General features: G+C 49.7%; 1 protein-coding gene across 1 annotated transcript; it reads left to right on the forward strand.

The window, feature by feature from the left end:
* The first annotated feature begins 442 nt into the window (after nt 1-442).
* Nucleotides 443-14,285, forward strand: EPS8L3 (EPS8 signaling adaptor L3). Its single transcript, XM_054685428.1, has 19 exons — nt 443-544; nt 2,593-2,647; nt 2,807-2,871; nt 4,533-4,691; nt 4,983-5,132; nt 5,251-5,306; nt 5,705-5,844; nt 5,937-6,052; nt 6,310-6,424; nt 6,505-6,566; nt 6,813-6,887; nt 7,203-7,351; nt 11,173-11,254; nt 11,649-11,683; nt 12,176-12,374; nt 12,587-12,715; nt 13,018-13,091; nt 13,577-13,709; nt 13,963-14,285. Exons 2-19 carry the CDS (start codon nt 2,617-2,619, stop codon nt 13,972-13,974), a joined length of 1,782 nt encoding a protein of 593 aa, XP_054541403.1. The 5' UTR covers nt 443-544; nt 2,593-2,616; the 3' UTR covers nt 13,975-14,285.
* Nucleotides 14,286-23,328: the final 9,043 nt, after the last annotated feature.

Raw genomic sequence — 23,328 nt, forward strand, 5'->3', positions numbered from 1 at the left:
AGGCACCACCCAGGCACACAGGATCACACACCTATGGGTGCCACCCACGCACAGGCGTGGCACACACGCCAGCCCACAGCTTCCCCCAAGCCTGGAGTCCACCTCCAGCCGACCTGTGCCCTCACCACAGAACCCAGACTCTGGGCCACGTGTGCTCTCTCCTTCTGGTCCCAGCCCCGTGCCTGATGCTGACCTGTTCCCCAGAGTAGGCACCTAAAAGGCAGAGGGAAGAGGGGGCCACACCCCAAGGCTAGCAGTGGGGGAAACAGGGAAGCAGGGGCCTCTAGCTAAGCTGGGGACGCCTGTCAGCACAGACACTGCCGCAGGTCCAGGTTGATGTTGAGCGGTTAGTGACCAGGAAGCCTCCCCACCCACCAGAGTCCAAAGAGCACAGGCGTGGCTGCCTCTGTAACCTCATCAAAGGCAGGCTCTGCCTGTGGCCACTAGCAGAGAAGCCGCTGTCCTTCCACCACCAGCACCGGACCACCTGCTCCAAGACCAGCCTCCTGGGGGGACCAGGCACACGGCCTTCACTGGCACCCAGGTAAGGGCCTGGCCCCCAGGGAAGATCGGGGCCCAGCCCAGTCACAGGGGATCTCAGGGCAGGTGGGGGCAACTCAGTGGCTTCCCAGGCCAGGTCTCCAGCCTGTTCCCAGCTGCAGCCCAGGGGATCAAGCCCAAGGAGGGGCTTGGGACTCAGCAGCTGGCTGGTGGGCTGGAAAGCAGAGTGGTGGTCCCGGCTCCGGAAGGGCCTCTGGGATGCTTGCCCCAGGGTCTGTGAGGTGATGGCCTTCCCTGCTCCAAACCCCTACATCTAGGGCTTAAAGGGGGAAAATGGGCTGTCACAGCTCCCCTACCCCTAAGGGGCAAGGCAGGCCAAGCCAGCCCTCTCTTCCCTCCCTGGGGTAGGGAATCTTTGGCGGCAGCTGTTTCCCCACCTTGACCTACCTACCTAGAGGGCCCTACAGGGCCCACCCTGGTGTTGAGGGAGTGGGGAGTGGGGCTGACCAGGGGCAGACCTCACTTCCTCTTCCGCATGGAGAGCATGGAGAAGCAGGAAGTGTTACAATGGGGGTTGGGGGAGGCTGGGGAAGGGGAACAGGCTTCTAGCCCCGCCTTACCCCTGGAGAGAAAAGGGGTCCTCCCAAACAAGGAAACCAGAGATCCAGCCGTCCCTTCCACATTCCCTTAATTGTTCACTGGCAGTTTATTTCCTTCCACACTGAGTCATCTTATCAGATCCTACGTCATTTTCACAACAGTCTTAATAAACAAGGGTATGGGTTGCTCTCTCACATGTTACCCGGGGTAGTCCAGTATTTCTGCACAACTGAGGTGTACCATGTAGACATGTGGATACCCACAAACCTCATTCGGATAACACATACCCTTGACCCGCACAGACTAACACCACCCCCACCCGGGACACACACACCACATTTAATTCCACTCCATTTCAACATGTATGTTCTCTAGACTCCCTCTGTGACTGTGCACAGCCCAGCGGCAGAGGCATGTTTATAAACCATTAAAACATGAAGCTTGCAATCGGACAGATCTGGGTTGCTCTCTATTAAACATTCATTTGTGACCTCAGGCCTCTTACCGTCTTTGAGCCTCAGAGTCCTCAAATGGTAAATGGGGACAATACCAGTACCTGCCTTGTGAGGTTGTTTTGAGGATTAGAGTGACTGAAGGTAACGCCGTTAGAACAGTGCTAGGCACGTGGCGCCAAGTAAGTACAAGTGGACGGCAGTGAGGAGAAACTGATAGGATGTTGGTAAGGGGCTCAGCACCAGGCTCACAGCACCGTGGTGGCTGTTGTGACTATTGTTGCTGAAGATAAATGTACAAGGTCCAGTGCAGCACTAGGAGGGTACCCTGGGCAGGGTGGGGTTGGGTGGTCCAGGAGGGCTTCACCAAGAGGGTGATCTTTGAGCTAGAATTTAAAGGGTTGGGGTCAGGAGGGGACCTGGGCAGAGGATACAGAGTACAAAAAGCAAAGAGCCAGGAGGCCTAGGGAGACACTTGGGGAGGTCAGCTCACTGGCGAGTCCTGCAGTGCCACCATAAGTACACACACACATGCATGCAGTCTTCCCAGAGGGTCTACAGCTGAAGAGCCAGCATCAGCGTCCTCTCAGTTTGCAGAACTGAAACAGGGTCGAACAAGAGGGCCTCCTCTGGTGGGGTCGGCTACAGAACCCTCTGCTCATCCAGCATCTTTCATACCCAGGCCCAAGATAGGATCTGAACGCAGGTCCCTGTCCATCCAGGTTTCCTGGGCTCCTTGGCATGAGCTTTATTAGCCAAACCATGGGAGGCCTGGAGCCTTCCCTGAGGCCCAGCCATGCTGTGGCCTCCCTGACCCTCCCTTCCCTCAGCCTGGGGCCTCCAGGCCCAGCCAAGATGGAGGGCTCCTCAGTGGAGGACGCTGGCTGCAGATGGCTCTGGAAAGGGCCCCTGGAGCCAGGGGCTTTGGGTCTGGTCACAGAGGCCCCCAGTCAGAGCAATAGCAACTGTCCTGCCCTGCTGTGCCTGGTACACCTTTCCCCAGCTCTGATGGCTGCCTCTGGTTCACTTTGGGTTCTAGGGAGCCGTCCTCAGCAGCGTCAACATGTCAAGGCCCAGCAGCAGAGCCATTTACTGTAAGCTCCTGGCAGGCCCCTCTCCCGTGCCCTCCCACTGAGCCCCCAGAATGTCCCATCCTCCACTCCCCCTTCCTCACACCAACTGCCCCCAGCAGTTGCCTGAGTCTCACCTCGCTCTTCTGCCCACCTCCCGCCCCTCGCTCTGTGCCCCTGTAGTGCACCGGAAGGAGTACTCCCAGAACCTCACCTCAGAGCCCACCCTCCTGCAGCACAGGGTGGAGGTGAGTACCTCTGCAGCCCCGGGCAGTGTCCAACTAAACCCAAGTGTTCCCATGTGCCCACCGCCCTGCCAGAACATGGACACTTCACACAAGTCCCTGCCCCAGAAGCCAACAGCCTGTCCCAACCATGTCGCATGGACTCAGATCCAACAAGCGTGCCAGAGCATCTGCTCAGTGTCAGGGAGGAGGAGGGGTGGTCAGATTGAACAGAGCAGGCCTGGCTGGAGGTTGAGCGGGTGAGTGTCCTGTCCCCAGACAGGAAGAAGTAGCAGCAGGATGGGATAAGAAGCACCTACAACCACCCACCCACCTACCCTCCCCTGTCTCCCAACCCCCTGCTGCCCGAGTCCCCAGGGCACTGCTCCATTGCCCAAGACCTTGCATGGCTGGAGGCAGGAGTGTGTGGGATCTTTGGGCCCTGTGGGGGATTGAGAGGGCCACTGTTGGAGAGGGGAGGCACCTGGGCCCAAGCCTCCAGGGTGACTGTGAGCAGCTCCGAGGCTGCTCCAAGGCTAGAATGGAGTCTCTGGCTCTGCCAGGGAGGATGATGCAGGCACTGCAAGATTTAGGTGCCTGAAGGGCTGTCGACACCAAGGTGAAGGCGAAGCACAGGCTACAAGGGCGTGGTGGGGAGAGCAGGCAGAGGGTCAGGCTGGAGCTCTGGGGTAGAAGCCATCCTGTCCTGGCCACCACTTGTTAGGGCTCCAATGGAGAACAAGCAGGGAGGGAGCTGGGGCGATGGTCTGCAGGTCCCACAGGGCAGCAGGTCCCACAGGTCAGCAGAGGCAGGGCTCCCCCAGCCAGCCGAGGAGAGGCCAGGAGGACTCAGCTTCTCTGTAGGGTGGAGGCTGGGAAGAGGCTTCTTTTAGGCCCAGCAGGCAGAGCAAGAGGAGACATGTTCAGGAGGATGGAGTTTGCTCATGATGCCAGAGTCCCCTGAACATGCTGGCAGTGCGAACACAGGGAGAAGAGCTGGGCCCTGGGCAGGGGGGTGGGGTCAAAGGGCAGGAGGCAGGCTGCATCTCCCTACCACAAGAAGCCTGGGTGGAAGGGGCCTTGTGAAGGTAATGTTTGGCTGGGAGAAGGGAGGGGGCTCCTAAAGGAGAGTGGATAACAGCAAAAAAACTCCTGAATGGTCAGCCTAGCAGTAGGCAAGGACTTGAGCAGAGACTGAGATCACGATGGATATCTCCAGGCATGAACCAGGGAGAAGGAGACAGGAATGCTGGGTGAGTGAGGAGGAAGACTGGGCTGGGACTGAGTTCCCAAAGGGAACAAAGGAAGCCAGGGACAGAATCTGAGGGTCCTGTATCACCTCCAGAGGAGTTATTTGTTGGGTGGCTGGAGCCCACATCCTCCACCACCCAGCTGCCTCACCTGGCCTGGACTAGTAAAGGCCATGCCTGTCCTTCCTCCAGAGTCCTCAAACCCCTCCTGCAGCCCCTCAGACTCAGACGTGGAGGCCCTATCCCTGGCCCCAGTGCTTCGACACCGTCCCTCACATTGGCCCTGGAAAGTTGCTTTATCTGAAGCCTGGAACCTCATACCTCAAGGGGGCCGAGGACACGTCTTCTTCCTCTTCTGCTTTTCTCTACCCAGCACGCCTGTGGTCCCCCTCTCTGAGCTTTCTCCCAGTCCTAGGACTCCCCCTCTCCCTGCAGCACTTGATGACATGTAAGCAGGGGAGTCAGAGAGTCCAGGGGCCCGAGGATGCCTTGCAGAAGCTGTTCGAGATGGATGCACAGGGCCGGGTGTGGAGCCAAGACTTGATCCTGCAGGTCAGGGACGGCTGGCTGCAGCTGCTGGACATCGAGACCAAGGTCAGCCTTCCCAGCAAACCCAGTGATAGCCAGCCTGGGCTGTGGGGAAGCAAGCACTAGCTCTTGAACTCCACCCTCCATGCCCCAAAGGGCAGCCACTCTCCCCACATACAACACACACCCAAGCCTAGGAAGAGACAGGGGACAGAGGCTGGGGACAGAGGCACAAGAGTCAGGTAGATGACACCTCAGCCCTAGGCCACCAAAGGGCTAGGATGAGCTGGTCAGGAGCTCCCAGAAGCCACACCTAGCTCTTGGTGGCCTCACAGTTGACCTCTCCACCTGGCCCAGGAGGAGCTGGACTCTTACCGCCTAGACAGCATCCAGGCCATGAATGTGGCGCTCAACACATGTTCCTACAACTCCATCCTGTCCATCACTGTGCAGGAGCCGGGCCTGCCAGGCACTAGCACTCTGCTCTTCCAGTGCCAGGAAGTGGGGGTGAGTGGTCGGGGGTGATTGGTCAGGGGTGGGGTTCATCGACCATCACCCCACCACACACACACACACACACACACACACACACACACACTTAGCCTGCCTGACTGCTGCTTCCCAGGCAGAGCGACTGAAGACCAGCCTGCAGAAGGCTCTGGAGGAAGAGCTGGAGCAAAGGTAGGCAGCCTCTGCCCAGCCCACCTATGGGGCCTCCCAGCTCAGCCTTGGGGGCCAGACCCTGACCCCATATCTTGGGGCACCCAGGAGGTTGTGGCCCAACCAACCTGGGCCTGGACTGAGGAGGAGCCAGGACAGAGGTGGGCATAGGCAAGGGTCTGAGCCCAGAGGGCACTAGAGACTGTCCTCAGAGACTGAGATGGGACCCAAGAGGGCCCAGAGGGTAGGCAGATGAGGCAGGGTGGAGTCAGGGGTGGGTCCAGAAGGAGACCAGGGAGCAGGGGGTGGGACTCCTGGAGAGAGGTGGTGGTGCCCCTGGGTCCTGGAGCAGAATTGTGGGGAGGGCCTCTCTCCAAAGAACCTTGTCAAAGATGTGGCCCCTACCATGTCCTCAGCAGACCTCGACTTGGAGGCCTTCAGCCAGGCCAGGACAGATGGAGGGGGCCTGCTATGGAAAGGTCGCTCCCTATGGAGCAGGCACGCTATCTGGAGCCGGGGATCCCTCCAGAACAGCCCCACCAGAGGACCCTAGAGCACAGTAAGTTTGGGGCATGGGGGCAGGTGGAGGAGAGGGTTTCGATGAAAAGTCAAAGATCTAAGATCTAGGTCCATGGTCCCCTTACATTTCAGGCCTCCCACCATCCCCAAGGCCCCTGCCACGCCACACCAGTGCCCGAGAACCAAGTGCCTTTACTCTGCCTCCTCCAAGGCGGTCCTCTTCCCCCGAGGACCCAGAGAGGGACGAGGTAACTGCGGATGGTCTTGAGTTTGCTGAGGCTTTCTGGGCCTGGGAAAAGGAAGGACACCAACCCTCCCTCTTTTTCTAGGAGGCCAGGGTCCCAGGATGGCCGGGGCCTGGGCCAGGAGGCCAGAGAGGCTTGTTTATACTCCAGACTGGGCCTGAGGCTGGGGCTTGTGGTGGGGAGGGGTGCGGGGGGCAGTGTGGGGAGTTCCAGGGTGGGCCCAACTGCCCGTTCAAGGCCATGGGTTGTTTGGGGCCCAGGAAGTGCTGAACCATGTCCTAAGGGACATTGAGCTGTTCATGGGAAAGCTGGAGAAGGCTCAGGCAAAGACCAGCAGGAAGAAGAAATTTGGGAAAAAAAACAAGGACCAGGGAGGTGAGTACTGAGGGCCAGGGAAGAGGAGTAGGGGTGTCTCAGGGTGATCTCTGGCCCACCGCCTTGGCCCCTTCTCCCAGGTCTCACCCAGGCACAGTACATTGACTGCTTCCAGAAGATCAAGTACAGCTTCAACCTCCTGGTAGGTGGCTCCCCACAAGTTCACCAGGCCTCTCCTCTTCCCCTTCCTCCCCAGTAATCCTCTGCTGTCTGGACTCAACCATCCCAAGCCTTTTTCTTCTTCATCTACTCCCCCTAGAACCTCCCCTCCCCTCTTGGGACTTTTGGGAAGTGCCAGCCTTCCAGCCAAGGCATAAAACAATTATGGTGACCTGGTGAAGATGGGGTGGGGTGAAGGGTGGTGACAGGCATTGCCCTGTGTCCCCAGGGAAGGCTGGCCACCTGGCTGAAGGAGACAAGTGCCCCTGAGCTCGTACACATCCTCTTCAAGTCCCTGAACTTCGTGAGTCAAGGGACGACAGGGTGGTGAAGACGGACAGGCTGAAGTCAAGAAGGAGTAGAGAGAGGAAAGGAGCTGGTGGAGGGGGACGGGGGAGCAGGGGCCAGGGTGGAACCAGATGAGCTGGGGTCAGAGCCAAGGACACCAAGGCTCCAAGGGAGACAGGAAGGAGCAGCAGGCCCAAGGCAGATGGGGCCACTTGCAGGAGGTAACATCCTACCATTGCAAAAGTGGGAAGCCAGGGACTCTGAGCCTTTCCCACCCTCACTGGGCCCTGTGGGAGCCTAGGCTTCCTGACACCTTCCATCTCTCCCCTAGATCCTGGCCAGGTGCCCTGAGGCTGGCCTAGCAGCCCAAGTGATCTCACCCCTCCTCACCCCTAAAGCTATCAACCTGCTACAGTCCTGTCTAAGCCCACCTGAGAGTAACCTTTGGATGGGGTTGGGCCCAGCCTGGACCACTAGCCGGTGAGTGAAGACAAAGCCTGAACTGAATCGGGGGTGAGGGGCATGGAGGCATCAGGCAGGACATCAGAGGTGGCCAGGCTCTATGTTGTCACAAACCAGAAATATTTCAGAGCTACTTGGGGGACTCTACAGAGAGTTCCCAACTTTTTATTTGTCTAAGTGCCAACAGTTTATTAACAAAAGAAAAGTGCACACTTGCCATCACCCACTACTGAAACATGTTATCTCAGAAAAAAGAACAGTTTTTCCCAAGAAAAGGGAGATGGCAACCTTCTACTAAAATATTTTCTCATTTTTGTCAAGGACAAAGTGAAAACTTTGTCTCAATCCAGCCCCAGATTTAAGAATTACTGACGTAAGAGATGCTGCAAATGTAATATCAGTAAGACTTGGCAACCAATGAGCCTGGGGTTAAGACAGACACAGATACTCCCTGCAGGGGTAACTGTGAGATGGGCAGCTGGACAAAAAAACCTAACGGGGCCAGTGCAGTGGCTCATGCCTGTAATCTCAGCACTCTGGGAGGCCGAGGTGGGCGGATCACCTGAGGTCAGGAGTTCGAGACCATCCTGGCCAACATGGTGAAACCCCGTCTCTTCTAAATATACAAAATTAGCTGGGTATAGTGGTGCATGCCTGTAAACCCAGCTACTTGGGAGGCTGAGGCAGGAGAATCACTTGAACCTGGGAGGCGGAGGTTGTAGTGAGCTGAGATCGCCCCACTGCACTCCAGTGTGTGCAACAGGAGCGAAACTCCATCTCAAAAAACAAAACAAAACAAAAAACCAAACGGATGAGAGCCAGGGGAGTGGGAGGAACCAGCTTGGGCACGCTGAGCTGAGGCATCCTTGGAACATTCCACAGAGGCCTGGTGGCCGGGCAGCTGAGAGGGGATGCCCAGATGTGATGGCTAGAGGCACAGCTACTGGGGAGCACTCCAGAGGTAGCCCCTGAACGTACCTTGACAAGCATAGTTTGCTCTATTCCATGAAAGAAGAGGCAAGGGCCTTGGCAAACTTCTACATGGCAAGTGCAAAAAGGGTTAAGAAGACAGAGAATAATTCCAGAGAGTTAAGGAGAACCTGAAGAGCAGAGGGATGAAAACCAAGAGAGAAGGCTTTAGAAAAGCAGAAAAGCCAACAGGGAAATGAGTCTTTTCTTGGAGTTATTTGCCTAATAACCACTTTTGTTTTGTTTGAGACAAGGTCTCGCTCTGTCACTCAGTCTGGAGTGCAGTGGCATGATGATCTCACCTCACTGCAGGCTCCACCTCCTGGCTCCAGCGATCCTCCTACCTCACCTTCTCGAATAGCTGGGACCACAGGTGTGCCACCTGTGTGCCACCACCATGTCTGGCTATTTTTTGTATTTTTTTTGTAGAGATGGGGTTTCACCATGTTGCTCAGGCTGGTCTTGAACTCCTGAGCTCAAGGGATCCGCCCACCTCGGCTTCCCAAAGTGCTGAGATTACAGGCGTGAGCTGCCGCACCCCGCCATGACCAGTTCTTTTCAATTCAGCCCCATTTACAAAATTTTGTGTCCAGTTTGTCTGAAGACATGAATTATAGTTCAAAACTATCTATTTTTTATTATGGTATAATATACATAGCATGAAATTAACCATTTTTATCATTTTAACCATTTTAAGTGTATAATTCAGTGGCAATACATTCATTAACAATGTGTGCCACCAACACCATTATCTACAGTATTTCAAGAACTTTTTCACAATCCCAAACAGAAATTCTGTACCCATTAAACAATAATTCCCCATTACCCACTCCTCAACCCTTGGAAACCTCTATTCTACTTTCTGTCTCTATGAGAATATGTTGCCTGTTCTAGGAACCTCATATAAGTGAAATCATACAATATTTGTCCTGTCGTATGTGGCTTGTTTCACTTAAAATAATGTCTTCACGATTCATTCATCTATCAGAACTGCCTTCCTTTTTATAGCTGGATAATATCCCGTTGTTATGGGTATGACACATTTTATTTATTTATTCATCTGTTGATGGACAAGTGGGTTGTTTCCACCCATAACAATCTATTTTTATGCACTGTCTGTGCAGTCACTAAAATGAAATTACTTATCAGTTCTGGACCTCCCATCTCATACCAGAGTTCCCTTGTCCAAAACCCTGGGACTAAGAGTACCTGAATAAGCCAGTCTCACAGTTCCTAGGGCTGTGCTGGGCTCCCACTGTCTGTGGGAATAGCTCTGGTATCTGTCTAGCACTAGCAGGAGAGGAAAACAGAGGTTCTACAATAGACTCAAACAAGAGGGCCTCAAATTCTTTCATTCAGCCACTTTAACATTGAATAACCAGGTCGAATACACCATTTTGTGTTTCAAAACCCAGCCTTACTTCTACAATTTGAGTCCTTAGAAAAACAGATTAGCACATATTATTTTTTAAATACCCACGAAGATGCAAAACAACTTCAGTATTCATAAAATGATGTATAATTGATAAATACTTTTAAATGTAATATTGTCAGATGTGCCCTTAGATGTTTTTTAGTTTCTTAACATAACCAGAAATAAATGAAAGACAGAAACATAGAAAATAGAATACCTAAAGAAACGTAAAAACCCTCAAAAGAGTTGAATTTCAGGCAAATTATATTTAGATAACTTGATTTTTGGCAAATTGACCCAAAGCTATAAGTAACACTAAATGTTGTGGTCATCCAGAAGGACAGAGACCATACAAGGCCATTGGATTTGGCAATCAGGATTTTAAATGGACTAGCTTCAATAAAGTAACGGCAGAGGTAGAAACCAGGTTGCAGAAATAATGAAAGAAACAGAGACAAGAATATATAGGCAGAGGATATAGGCACATTCTCAAGAAATTTGGTAAGAAGAAAGTAATAGGATGACAGCTTATACGGAGTAGTATTAGGGTCAAGACCCAAGCATGTTTCTAAGGCACAGAAGGAAACAATTAAGAAAATTGAGAAGAGGGAATCATTCCTTTGTTCCCATTGAATAAACACTTAATAGCTGCCTCCTATGTATCAGCCACTGTACTAGGGGTACAGCCCCCAAGGAAATCTATATATAGTAAGAAACAAAGAGCTAAGAATCATGAGCAATGCAGTGTGAGAAGAGCAATACCTAGGGATGTACCAAGTTCAGCAGAATATTTACTTCTGCCCCAGTGAAGCAAGGAGGGGAACGTCTTCAAGGAAATGAATGGGCATTCCCTGGGCAGACAAGTGGAAAATATTCCAAGCAGGGCAAGCCTGAAGGCCACAAACAGCATGGTCCTCCTGGGCCCTGTGTAATGGGTGAGGGGGAGGCTGAGAGGCAAGGACCAGCCCATCCCAGAGTCAGTCAATGGGAGCAGCTCGGCTGCTGTCTACTTCACCGGGTGGAAATCCACAGACAATTTAGCTAGAAAGAAAAGGATCTGCTGCTGGGAAACTAAAAACAGCCTAGAAAAATACTGCACAAGACCCCTGGGGTGTTGGCCAGCCCAAAAGCTCTTGTAGTTCTACTACTTTAATCCAAATGCCCAATCAGGGCAATGAAGTGTCCATCATGTTCTTAACGGAGGTGGTGTATCTTTACCTCATGGGCAGAGGTGAGGTTGACCCCCAGACACCTGCACCGTGGGATGTGTCCAGGCTTAACTGCTTGCTCCTTTGTGGGTGTCCTGGGGCCTTTCATCTGTGCACATGGACCATGTCACCTATTAGCCAAAAGATTCCTGAGGCTAGGCCCTGTCGTCCCCTCCCTCTCCGCATCCCACAGCCTGGCATCAGAGTTCACAGAGTGGATGTGAACTCAGCTTTGTTTCCCTCTTCAGGGACGACTGGACAGGCGATGAGCCCCCGCCCTACCAACCCACATTCTCGGATGACTGGCAACTTCCAGAGCCCTCCAGCCAAGTAAGGGGAGCTTGGCATAGAGCCCTACCCACAGCCCTAGTCCCTGGCTAGTTTCTGCCCTCCCCATCCAAACCATGGTCACACAACTAGTGTGACCTAACACTGGCAAGCCAGCAAATTCCATGGAAACCCAAAAGTCACCACCAGACTGCAAACAGGAGATATTTTGGGGGACTCTCAGGGCTGGGACATAGGCTCAATTTCTGGCCCCATCTCCAAGTAGTGGGTAGGTGGGTTCATGTGGGTACCTGTATCTGTAAACTGGGGGAGGCAGGAAAGGGGATAGGAGGCAGCTGTGTGTGAGCTGCTTATGCCTGTGGTCGGATACCCCAGCTCCCTCCCACCATGCTGGCTGCCTCCTGCTCTTACTCACTCTCTGTTCTGTCCCTTACAGGCACCCTTAGGATACCAGGACCCTGTTTCCCTTCGGTATGCTCTGGGCTTAATAGGGACAGCGTGGTCCTGGGGAGGGAGGGACAGGGCTGTTCCTTTGGATCTCTGGCTCTCTACATCTTAAGAGAGCCAAGAGGGTCTCTTTTAGCCAGACAAACATGTACGAGGACATCCCTCTCCTACCTTGGGTGAAAAACAGTGTTCTACCCTCCTAGGCTCACATTGCTTCTTCTCATGATACTACCCACACATGCTTCTGATTTCCCATACTCAAGTATAAAGTGCTTAGTGCAGAACTCAGATGTAGAAAATTCCACTCCCGGAAACGTCTTCAGAAATCAATGACATTTCAGACCCCTCCTGCCTGCAGAAAGCCCCACCTAACACTGACCTGCCAGCAAACTCTAAAGAAACCCAAAAGTCACCATCAGACTGCAGGCCGGAGATACCTGAGGGGAATCTCAGGGCTGGGACATAGGCTCAATTTCTGAGGCCCCATTCTCCAGCCATCCTGACTCTGTTTCTTAGGCGGGGAAGTCATAGGTTAGGGAGCACCTCACACTTTCCTCAGGAGAAGACACACAACCATGACCCTCAGCCTGGGGACCCCAACTCCAGGCCCTCCAGCCCCAAACCTGCCCAGCCAGCCCTGAAAATGCAAGTCTTGTACGAGTTTGAAGCTAGGAACCCACGGGAACTGACTGTGGTCCAGGGAGAGAAGCTGGAGGTGAGGCTTGGGCCATAGGCTAGAAAAGGAGGTGGTGGTTGGTGGGAGCTACAGGCAGCCAAGGGTGGATGGTCCAGGGATGGAGCTGCCAAGGTGGGTGGCCTAGAGAGGGAGAAGGAGGGTAGGAAAGAGCCGGAGGGAGAAAGCCTTGTGTGGGGAGGGAAGGCTGGCTGGACAGAGGCTCAGGGGACTGAGGTGGTGACTCTTGGCAGGTTCTGGACCACAGCAAGCGGTGGTGGCTGGTGAAGAATGAGACGGGACAGAGCGGCTACATTCCAAGCAACATCCTGGAGCCCCTACAGCCGGGGACCCCTGGGACCCAGGGCCAGTCACCCTCTCGGGTACTACCCAGCCTGGACTATCCAGAGCCCTAAGTCTTGAGTTGGAGGTGGGGGTGGGGAGGATTCAGTGGCAAGCAGAGGAGATAGTCTTGGTTTGATTCGGACCGTATTATTGCATGCTTAGTGTGCCAACTTTATCATGGGGCCAGAGCAGAGAACAAGACCAGCTCCCTGCCAGACCAGAAAGCCACAGAGTAGGAGAAGTGATTTGATGGGAACCTGGAGAAGGGACCCAGATGTTAGGGGCTGTGGTTGGCTGTGAGATGAGATGGACTCTGACCCCTGGTTCCCCCTGATTCTAGGTTCCAATGCTTCGACTTAGCTCGAGGCCTGAAGAGGTCACAGACTGGCTGCAGGCAGAGAACTTCTCCACTGCGTGAGTGCCTGGCCCTACAGGATATGGAGGGAGAAACTTTGTAAAGGGCTAACCAAGGAAACCCAGAGACCCAGGACATACAACCTGGCCTACATTGTACATGACCCCGATCCAGCACCGTCTCTGCTGAGTTAGAGGACAGAGCAGAGGCGTGTCCAAGCCTAGATTAGAGATTAAGTGGGGAGCTCTGCTGTGGCAAAGGCAGCAAGGATCAGGGGAGTGGACTCGGGAAGAACCCCAGCTGCCAGCTTAGCCGCCCCTCCCCAGCCAGAAGATTCTCTCCCAGAGCACTTCTTTCAAATCTGGAAGTTCTGAAATTGGCTGAAGCCAAATGCTGACTTTACTCCTTCAATCTCAGATAGCCTACTCCATGAATTTTTCTGTAACCCCAACCTCTGAGCCCAAAGAGCCCTGTCTCTACCCAAATGCTCAGGCCCAGGGTCCTTCAAGCCCACCACGGATGGCTTTTGCTGTTTTGTTCACAGCACGGTGAGGACACTTGGGTCCCTGACGGGGAGCCAGCTACTTCGCATAAGACCTGGGGAGCTACAGATGCTATGTCCACAGGAGGCCCCACGAATCCTGTCCCGGCTGGAGGCTGTCAGAAGGATGCTGGGGGTGAGGACACCCTGGGGTCCTGACAACCATTGGGAGTGTCTGGTGCTCCTGGGTGAGAGGGCCAGTTGGAAAAGCCTGCAGGCCCAGCCCTGGGGCAGAACAGAGTGTGGCAGGTGCTGGGCACAGGATATTCACCCAGGGGCTTAGCTTCATGCATTCAGGCTTACCTTGAGGCTCCAAGCTTATTGGTGGCATAAGCTCTGCAGATCCCTCACCTGCCATCAGCCTCATCTGAATCTTTTTCTTTCCTCAGATAAGCCCTTAGGCACCAGCTTAGACACCTCCAAGAACCAGGCCCCGCTGATGCAAGATGGCAGATCTGATACCCATTAGGGCCCCGAGAATTCCTCTTCTGGATCCCAGTTTGCAGCAAACCCCACACCCCAGCTCACACAGCAAAAACAATGGACAGGCCCAGAGGCTGAAGCAAACAGTGTCCCTTCTGGCTGTGTTGGAGCCTCCCCAGTAACCACCTATTTATTTTACCTCTTTCCCAAACCTGGAGCATTTATGCCTAGGCTTGTCAAGAATCTGTTCAGTCCCTCTCCTTCTCAATAAAAGCATCTTCAAGCTTGTCATGTGCCTCCCTTGCAGCTTCTTCTGGGCCTGAGGGAGACCAAAGGCAGGGAGGCAGGAAGGGCTGGGACATTTGGCATGAAAACAGCAGCAAGCCTATATCCATCACTGAGCCAGATTGTTTGAATGTGAGTGGACATTCACACAGCAACCTGGAATCAGAATTTGAGAATTAAGGTCCAAGCTCTCCTGACTCTCTTTCTAAACAAACTGCAAAATAAAGCTATGCTCACCATCTTTTTCGCACACACATGTCTCTCAGTACATTCCAAGGCACCCAGCACAGCTGCAGGCACACCACTTCACAGTAGCAAAGTGCACTAGGACCGACAGCTGTAGGCTTTGGTCAGTTGCACCAGTTGGCTGGGTGAACTCCAGCAAGTCATTCCACTTTTTGGGTCCCTGTTTTCTCAAGGGTTAAGCAAAGAGTTTGGACTGTCCATAGCTTCTTATATTTTTTAGTAAAAGTAGCTTTCTTTAATCTCAATGGAGTCCCCTCTCTACATACCAGTAGCTATACTTTTATTGATTTAGTCAACAGATAAGGCCCAATGTACTTATGGATTTGAGGGTTCTTAAGATGTTCCCTTAAATCTCTCTTACCTGAATGTGTCCATGACCCTAACATTGTCTGGGCCCCAGACTGCCCTATTTTTAGACAGCCTATGTCATTCCCTTAAGTTCCTGGCCTCAGAAAATCATCTCTCATAGCTGTTAACAGAATAGGAAAGCAACAATTTTCCCTCACAAAAGAGAGAAAAGGTGAGACCCTTTTTGGGTGTGACTTGTCAAGGGCAAAAGTTACCCAGAAAAGTTAATTTCTTGGGATGGGGGAGGAGGTATTAACCCATCACCCTCTGTTGCCTCCCAGAGCTAAAGGAGCCTAGAAACAGGGAAACAGTCCAGGATCCGAAAAAAGTGTTTTCACCTGGTGTTCCCCAGACTTCCCAAGAAGACTGCCATGTGGCAAGAGGCTGTTCAGATGGCCAAGTGCAGGAAAACCAGCACCAACTGCGTTATTAGACAGATCTAGGTTTGAATCCCAGACCATCTGTGGGACCTCAAGCTTAGAGGAGCAACTCCCCTAACTGCTCCAGGCCTGTTTCTTCTTCTAGAAAATGGGCATAACACAGGAGCCAAGATGGCCGAATAGGAAGAGCTCTGGTCTACAGCTCCCATCGTGAGCAACGCAGAGGACGGGTGATTTCTGCATTTTCATCTGAGGCACCAGGTTCATCTCACTAGGGAGTGCCAGACAGTGGGTGCAGGACAGTGGGTGCAGCGCACCATGTGCAAGCCAAAGCAGGGCGAGGCACTGCCTCACTCGGGAAGCACAAGGGGTCGGGGAGTTCCCTTTCCTAGTCAAAGAAAGGGGTGACAGATGGCACCTGGAAAATCGGGTCACTCCCACCCTAATACTGCGCTTTTCCAACGGGCTTAAAAAACGGCACACCAGGAGATTATATCCCACACCTGGCTCAGAGGGTTCTACGCCCACAGAGTCTCACTGATTGCTAGCACAGCAGTCGAGATCAAACTGCAAGGCGGCAGCCAGGCTGGGGGAGGGGCACCTGCCATTGCCCAGGCTTGATTAGGTAAACAAAGCAGGCGGGAAGCTCGAACTGGGTAGAGCCCACCACAGCTCAAGGAGGCCTGCCTGCCTCTGTAGGCCCACCTCTGGGGGCAGGGCACAGACAAACAAAAAGACAGCAGTAACCTCTGCAGACTTAAATGTCCCTGTCTGACAGCTTTGAGGAGAGTAGTGGTTCTCCCAGCATGCAGCTGGAGATCTGAGAACGGGCAGACTGCCTCCTCAAGTGGGTCCCTGACCCCCGAGCAGCCTAACTGGGAGGCACCCCCCAGTAGGGACAGACTGACACCTCACACGGCCGGGTACTCCTCTGAGACAAAACTTCCAGAGGAACGATCAGGCAGCAGCATTTGTGGGTGTCCAAAATCCGCTGTTCTACAGCCACCGCTCTTCTGCAGCCACTGCTGCTGACACCCAGGCAAAAAGGGTCTGGAGTGGACCTCTAGCAAACTCCAACAGACCTGCAGCTGAGGGTCCTGTCTGTTAGAAGGAAAACTAACAAACAGAAAGGACATCCACACCAAAAACCCATCTGTACGTCACCACCATCAAAGACCAAAAGTAGATAAAACCACAAAGATAGGGAAAAAACAGAGCTGAAAAACTGGAAACTCTAAAAAGCAGAGCGCCACTCCTCCTCCAAAGGAACGCAGCTCCTCACCAGCAACAGAACAAAGCTGGACGGACAATGACTTTGACGAGTTGAGAGAAGAAGGCTTCAGATGATCAAACTACTCCGAGCTACAGGAGGAAATTCAAACCAATGGCAAAGAAGTTAGAAACTTTGAAAAAAAAATTAGATGAATGGATAACTAGAATAACCAATGCAGAGAAGTCCTAAAAGGGGCTGATGGAGCTGAAAGCTAAGGCTCGAGAACTACATGAAGAATGCAGAAGCCTCAGGAGCCGATGCGATCAACTGGAAGAAAGGGTATCAGTGATGGAAGATGAAATGAATGAAATGAAGCGAGAAGGAAAGTTTAGAGAAAAAAGAATAAAAAGAAATGAACAAAGCCTCCAAGAAATATGGGACTATGTGAAAAGACCAAATCTACGTCTGATTGGTGTACCTGAAAGTGAGGGGGAGAATGGAACCAAGTTGGAAAACACTCTGCAGGATGTTATCCAGGAGAACTTCCCCAATCTAGCAAGGCAGGACAACATTCAGATTCAGGAAATACAGAGAATGCCACAAAGATACTCCTCGAGAAGAGCAACTCCAAGACACATAATTGTCAGATTCACCAAAGTTGAAATGAAGGAAAAAATGTTAAGGGCAGCCAGAGAGAAAGGTCGGGTTACCCACAAAGGGAAGCCCATCAGACTAACAGTGGATCTCTCTGCAGAAACTCTACAAGCCAGAAGAGAGTGGGGGCCAACATTCAACATTCTTCAAGAAAAGAATTTTCAACCCAGAATTTCATATCCAGCCAAACTAAGCTTCATAAGTGAAGGAGAAATAAACTACTTTACAGACAAGCAAATGCTGAGAGATTTTGTCACCACCAGACCTGCCCTAAAAGAGCTCCTGAAGGAAGCGCTAAACATGGAAAGGAACAACCAGTTCCAGCCACTGCAAAAACATGCCAAAATGTAAAGACCATCAAGGCTAGGAAGAAACTGCATCAACTAACGAGCAAAATAACCAGCTAACATCATAATGACAGGACCAAATTCACACATAACAATATCAACTTTAAATGTAAATGGGCTAAATGCTCCAATTAAAAGACACAGACTGGCAAATTGGATAAAGAGTCAAGACCCATCAGTGTGCTGTATTCAGGAAACCCATCTTACATGCAGAGACACACATAGGCTCAAAACAAAGGGATGGAGGAAGATCTATCAAGCAAATGGAAAACAAAAAAAGGCAGGGGTTGCAATCCTAGTCTCTGATAAAACAGACTTTAAACCAACAAAGATCAAAAGAGACAAAGAAGGCCATTACATAATGGTAAAGGGATCAATTCAACAAGAAGAGCTAACTATCCTAAATATATATGCACCCAATACAGGAGCACCCAGATTCATAAAGCAAGTCTTGAGTGACCTACAAAGAGACTTAGACTCCCACACAATAATAATGGGAGACTTTAACACCCCACTGTCAACATTAGACAGATCAACGAGACAGAAAGTTAACAAGGATACCCAGGAATTGAACTCAGCTCTGCACCAAGTGGACCTAATAGACATCTACAGAACTCTCCACCCCAAATCAACAGAATATACATTTTTTTCAGCACCACACCACACCTATTCCAAAATCGACCACATAGGTGGAAGTAAAGCACTCCTCAGCAAATGTAAAGGAACAGAAATTATAACAAACTGTCTCTCAGACCACAGTGCAATCAAACTAGAACTCAGGATTAAGAAACTCACTCAAAACCGCTCAACTACATGGAAACTGAACAACCTGCTCCTGAATGACTACTGGGTACATCACGAAATGAAGGCAGAAATAAAGATGTTCTTTGAAACCAACGAGAACAAAGACACGACATACCAGAATCTCTGGGACACATTCAAAGCAGTGTGTAGAGGGAAATTTATAGCACTAAATGCCCACAAGAGAAAGCAGGAAAGATCCAAAATTGACACCCTAACATCACAATTAAAAGAACTAGAAAAGCAAGAGCAAACACATTCAAAAGCTAGCAGAAGGCAAGAAATAACTAAAATCAGAGCAGAACTGAAGGAAATAGAGACACAAAAAACCCTTCAAAAAATTAATGAATCCAGGAGCTGGTTTTTTTTAAAAGATCAACAAAATTGATAGACTGCTAGCAAGACTAATAAAGAAGAAAAGAGAGAAGAATCAAATAGACGCAATAAAAAATGATAAAGGGGATATCACCACTGATCCCACAGAAATACAAACTACCATCAGAGAATACTACAAACACCTCTACGCAAATAAACTAGAAAATCTAGAAGAAATGGATAAATTCATCGACACATACACCCTCCCAAGACTAAACCAGGAAGAAGTTGAATCTCTGAATAGACCAATGACAGGCTCTGAAATTGTGGCAACGATCAATAGCTTACCAATCAAAAAAAGTCCAGGACCAGATGCATTCACAGCCGAATTCTACCAGAGGTACAAGGAGGAGCTGGCACCATTCCTTCTGAAACTATTCCAATCAATAGAAAAAGAGGGAATCCTCCCTAACTCATTTTATGAGGCCAGCATCATCCTAATACCAAAGCCGGGCAGAGACACAACCAAAAAAGAGAATTTTAGACCAATATCCTTGATGAACATTGATGCAAAAATCCTCAATAAAATACTGGCAAACCGAATCCAGCAGCACATCAAAAAGCTTATCCACCATGATCAAGTGGGCTTCATCTCTGGGATGCAAGGTTGGTTCAACATTCGCAAATCAATAAATGTAACCCAGCATATAAACAGAACCAAAGACAAAAACCAAATGATTATCTCAATAGATGCAGAAACGGCCTCTGACAAAATTCAACAACACTTCATGCTAAAAACTCTCAATAAATTAGGTATTCATGGGACGTATCTCAAAATAATAAGAGCTATCTATGACAAACCCACAACCAATATCATACTGAATGGGCAAAAACTGGAAGCATTCCCTTTGAAAACCGGCACAAGACAGGGATGCCCTCTCTCACCACTCCTATTCAACATAGTGTTGGAAGTTCTGGCCAGGGCAATTAGGCAGGAGAAGGAAATGAAGGGTATTCAATTAGGAAAAGAGGAAGTCAAATTGTCCCTGTTTGCAGATGACATGATTGTATATCTAGAAAACCCCATTGTCTCAGCCCAAAATTTCCTTAAGCTGATAAGCAACTTCAGCAAAGTCTCAGGATACAACATCAATGTACAAAAATCACAAGCATTCTTATACACCAATAACAGACAAACAGAGAGCCAAATCATGAGTGAACTCCCATTCACAATTGCTTCAAAGAGAATAAAATACCTAGGAATCCAACTTACAAGGGATATGAAGGACTTCTTCAAGGAGAACTACAAACCACTGCTCAAGGAAATAAAAGAGGATACAAACAAATGGAAGAACATTCCATGCTCATGGGTAGGAAGAATCAATATCATGAAAATGGCCATACTGCCCAAGGTAATTTATAGATTCAATGCCATCCCCATCAAGCTACCAATGACTTTCTTCACAGAATTGGAAAAAACTACTTTAAAGTTCATATGGAACCAAAAAAGAGCCCGCATCGCCAAGTCAATCCTAAGCCAAAAGAACAAAGCCAGAGGCATCATGCTACCTGACTTCAAACTATACTACAAGGCTACAGTAACCAAAACAGCATGGTACTGGTACCAAAACAGAGACATAGATCAATGGAACAGAACAGAGCCCTCAGAAATAATGCCACATATGTACAACCATCTGATCTTTGACAAACCTGACAAAAACAAGCAATGGGGAAAGGATTCCCTATTTAATAAATGGTGCTGGGAAAACTGGCTAGCCATATGTAGAAAGCTGAAACTGGATCCCTTCCTTACACCTTATACAAAAATTAATTCAAGATGGATTAAAGACTTACATGTTAGACCTAAAGCCATAAAAACCCTAGAAGAAAACCTAGGCAATACCATTCAGGACATAGGCATGGGCAAAGACTTCATGTCTAAAACACCAAAAGCAATGGCAACAAAAGACAAAATTGACAAATGGGATCTAATTAAACTAAAGAGCTTCTGCACAGCAAAAGAAACTACCATCAGAGTGAACACGCAACCTACAAAATGGGAGAAAATTTTCACAACCTACTCATCTGACAAAGGGCTAATATCCAGAATCTACAATGAACTCAAACAAATTTACAAGAAAAAAACAAACAACCCCATCAAAAAGTGGGCGAAGGATATGAACAGACACTTCTCAAAAGAAGACATTTATGCAGCCAAAAAACACATGAAAAAATGCTCACCATCACTGGCCATCAGAGAAATGCAAATCAAAACCACAACGAGTTACCATCTCACACCAGTTAGAATGGCAATCATTAAAAAGTCAGGAAACAACAGGTGCTGGAGAGGATGTGAAGAAATAGGAACACTTTTACACTTTTGGTGGGACTGTAAACTAGTTCAACATTGTGGAAGTCAGTGTGGCGATTCCTCAGGGATCTAGAACTAGAAATACCATTTGACCCAGCCATCCCATTACTGGGTATATACCCAAAGGATTATAAATCATGCTGCTATAAAGACACATGCACACGTATGTTTATTGCGGCACTATTCACAATAGCAAAGACTTGGAACCAACCCAAATGTCCAACAACGATAGACTGGATTAAGAAAACGTGGCACATATATACCATGGAATACTATCCAGCCATAAAAAATGATGAGTTCATGTCCTTTGTAGGGACATGGATGAAACTGGAAACCATCATTCTCAGCAAACTATCGCAAGGACAAAAAACCAAACACCGCATGTTCTCACTCATAGGTGGGAACTGAACAATGAGAACACATGGACACAGGAAGGGGAACATCACACTCCAGGGACTGTTGTGGGGTGGGGGGAGGGGGGAGGGATAGCATTAGGAGATTTACCTAGTGTTAAATGAGGAGTTAATGGGTGCAGCACACCAACATGGCACATGTATACATATGTAACAACCCTGCACATTGTGCACATATACCCTAAAACTTAAAGTGTAATAATAATAAATTTAAAAAAAGAAAGTAATGCAAAAACTGCAAAAAAAAAAAAAAGAAAAAGAAAAGAAAATGGGCATAACACCTACTTCCTAAAGTTGTTGTGAAGCTTAAATTGGAATAAATTAGCTAACATACGTAAACACTTAGATATTGCCTGGCATATGATAGGTGCTCAATAAATGCTAATCTTATACCTCAGGTGAATTTGTGACTGGCCTTTTGCTTTCTTGGGAGGAGAGACACAGGCATTATAAATTTCACCTGTCCATGTGGTTTGTACTCTTTTCCTTTCTTCTGTTTAGCAAAATGCCCTTTTAAAAAGTCCCAACCTTGCTTCAGTTGAACTGATGGGCAAATGTGATTTCCCACACCTGAGCTAGGGGATCTAGGTGCTCAGACTGCCCTGAGGGCTGTGCTGCAGAGGCCTGGCCAGAACCCTCAGAGCAGCTCCGGACTCCTTCCTCTGTCACTCCTCCACAGTCAACTAGAATCCTATCTCTCCCGAGTTGACCCTGTTGCAAATCTGTGCCCCTTTTCATTTGCATGGGCCCTGCCGAAATTCAGAAGCTTAGTTCTTCCCATGACTATAGGGGCCTCGGGCAGGTCTCTTGCTCTGTCAAGGTCAAAACCCCTACTTTCCTAAATTCAACCATTGATTCTCCATCTTCATCTTACTTGATCAGCCACACTTAACATAGTTGATCACTTCTCCCTTTAAACATCTTCACATGGCTTCCGGGACCCTTTGTTTTCCTCCTACCTCCCTGGCCACTCCTTTTCAGACTCCTTTGCTGGTTTGCTCTCATTTTTCCCTAACCTTTACATGTTGATATGCCAGAGCACCTCAAACCCTTAGACCTCATCTCTGCTACTCATGCTCCCATGGTGATCTCATCTAGTCTCTGGTTTCAAACACAATCTACAGAGTGATCACTCCTGTACTTGCTGTTTCCCTTTTCCTGGAGTTCTCTCTGCCTCCTGCAGGTAGGAAGTGATTCGAGATAAGAGAGGGAGAGAACTCTTCTGGCCAGGATAGAGGGTGATTCTGAGAAGGCTTCAAGGAAGAAGTGAGCATTTGAGCACGGCTACTTGAGGAAGGCTAGGCCATGGACATTAGGGTGCAGGCAGGAGCAGAGCAAACATGCTTGTAAAAGGAACAGCAATTATTCTGTTTTATATTTATATCAGCCCATGGTGGCCCCCACAGCAGAGTGGCTTGATCTCTCACCTCCTTCAGGTCTTCGTTTAAAGATTAACTTCTCCATGAGGCCTTCTATGAACATATCCTTTAAAAACATAAATCCCCTTCCTACTGGGACTCCCCCAGTTCCCACCCTGAGACCCCCTATCTCTCTTCTCGATTTTATTTCTCTCCATAGGATGTGTATCACCACCTGACTTACTAGCTATTTACTATATATTAGTTTATTTCTTCCCCATTAGAATGTAAACTTCCTGAGGGCAGGGATTTTGTCTGTTGAGTTCAGTTCTGTATCCCCAGCACCTAAACAGTGCCTGTCCATAACAGGCATGTTAAACATTGTTGGACAGATGAATGAGTGAATGAAAAATGGTAGTACCTTTCCTCCTCCAGTCCATCCTACACAAAGAGGCAAGATTAATTTCCCTAAATGCGTGAGCATTAGGAAGTGGGAGGGATTGGAGGAGGAAATTATAATAAGGAATCCATAAATTACTTAAGCCCATAAAACAAAGGTAGGAAACATTCAAGATAAGAGACCTCTTCTGGCCAGGATAGA

Source organism: Pan troglodytes, chromosome 1 (genome assembly GCF_028858775.2).
Source record: "Pan troglodytes isolate AG18354 chromosome 1, NHGRI_mPanTro3-v2.0_pri, whole genome shotgun sequence".
In the NCBI taxonomy this organism is placed as follows: Eukaryota; Metazoa; Chordata; class Mammalia; order Primates; family Hominidae; genus Pan; species Pan troglodytes.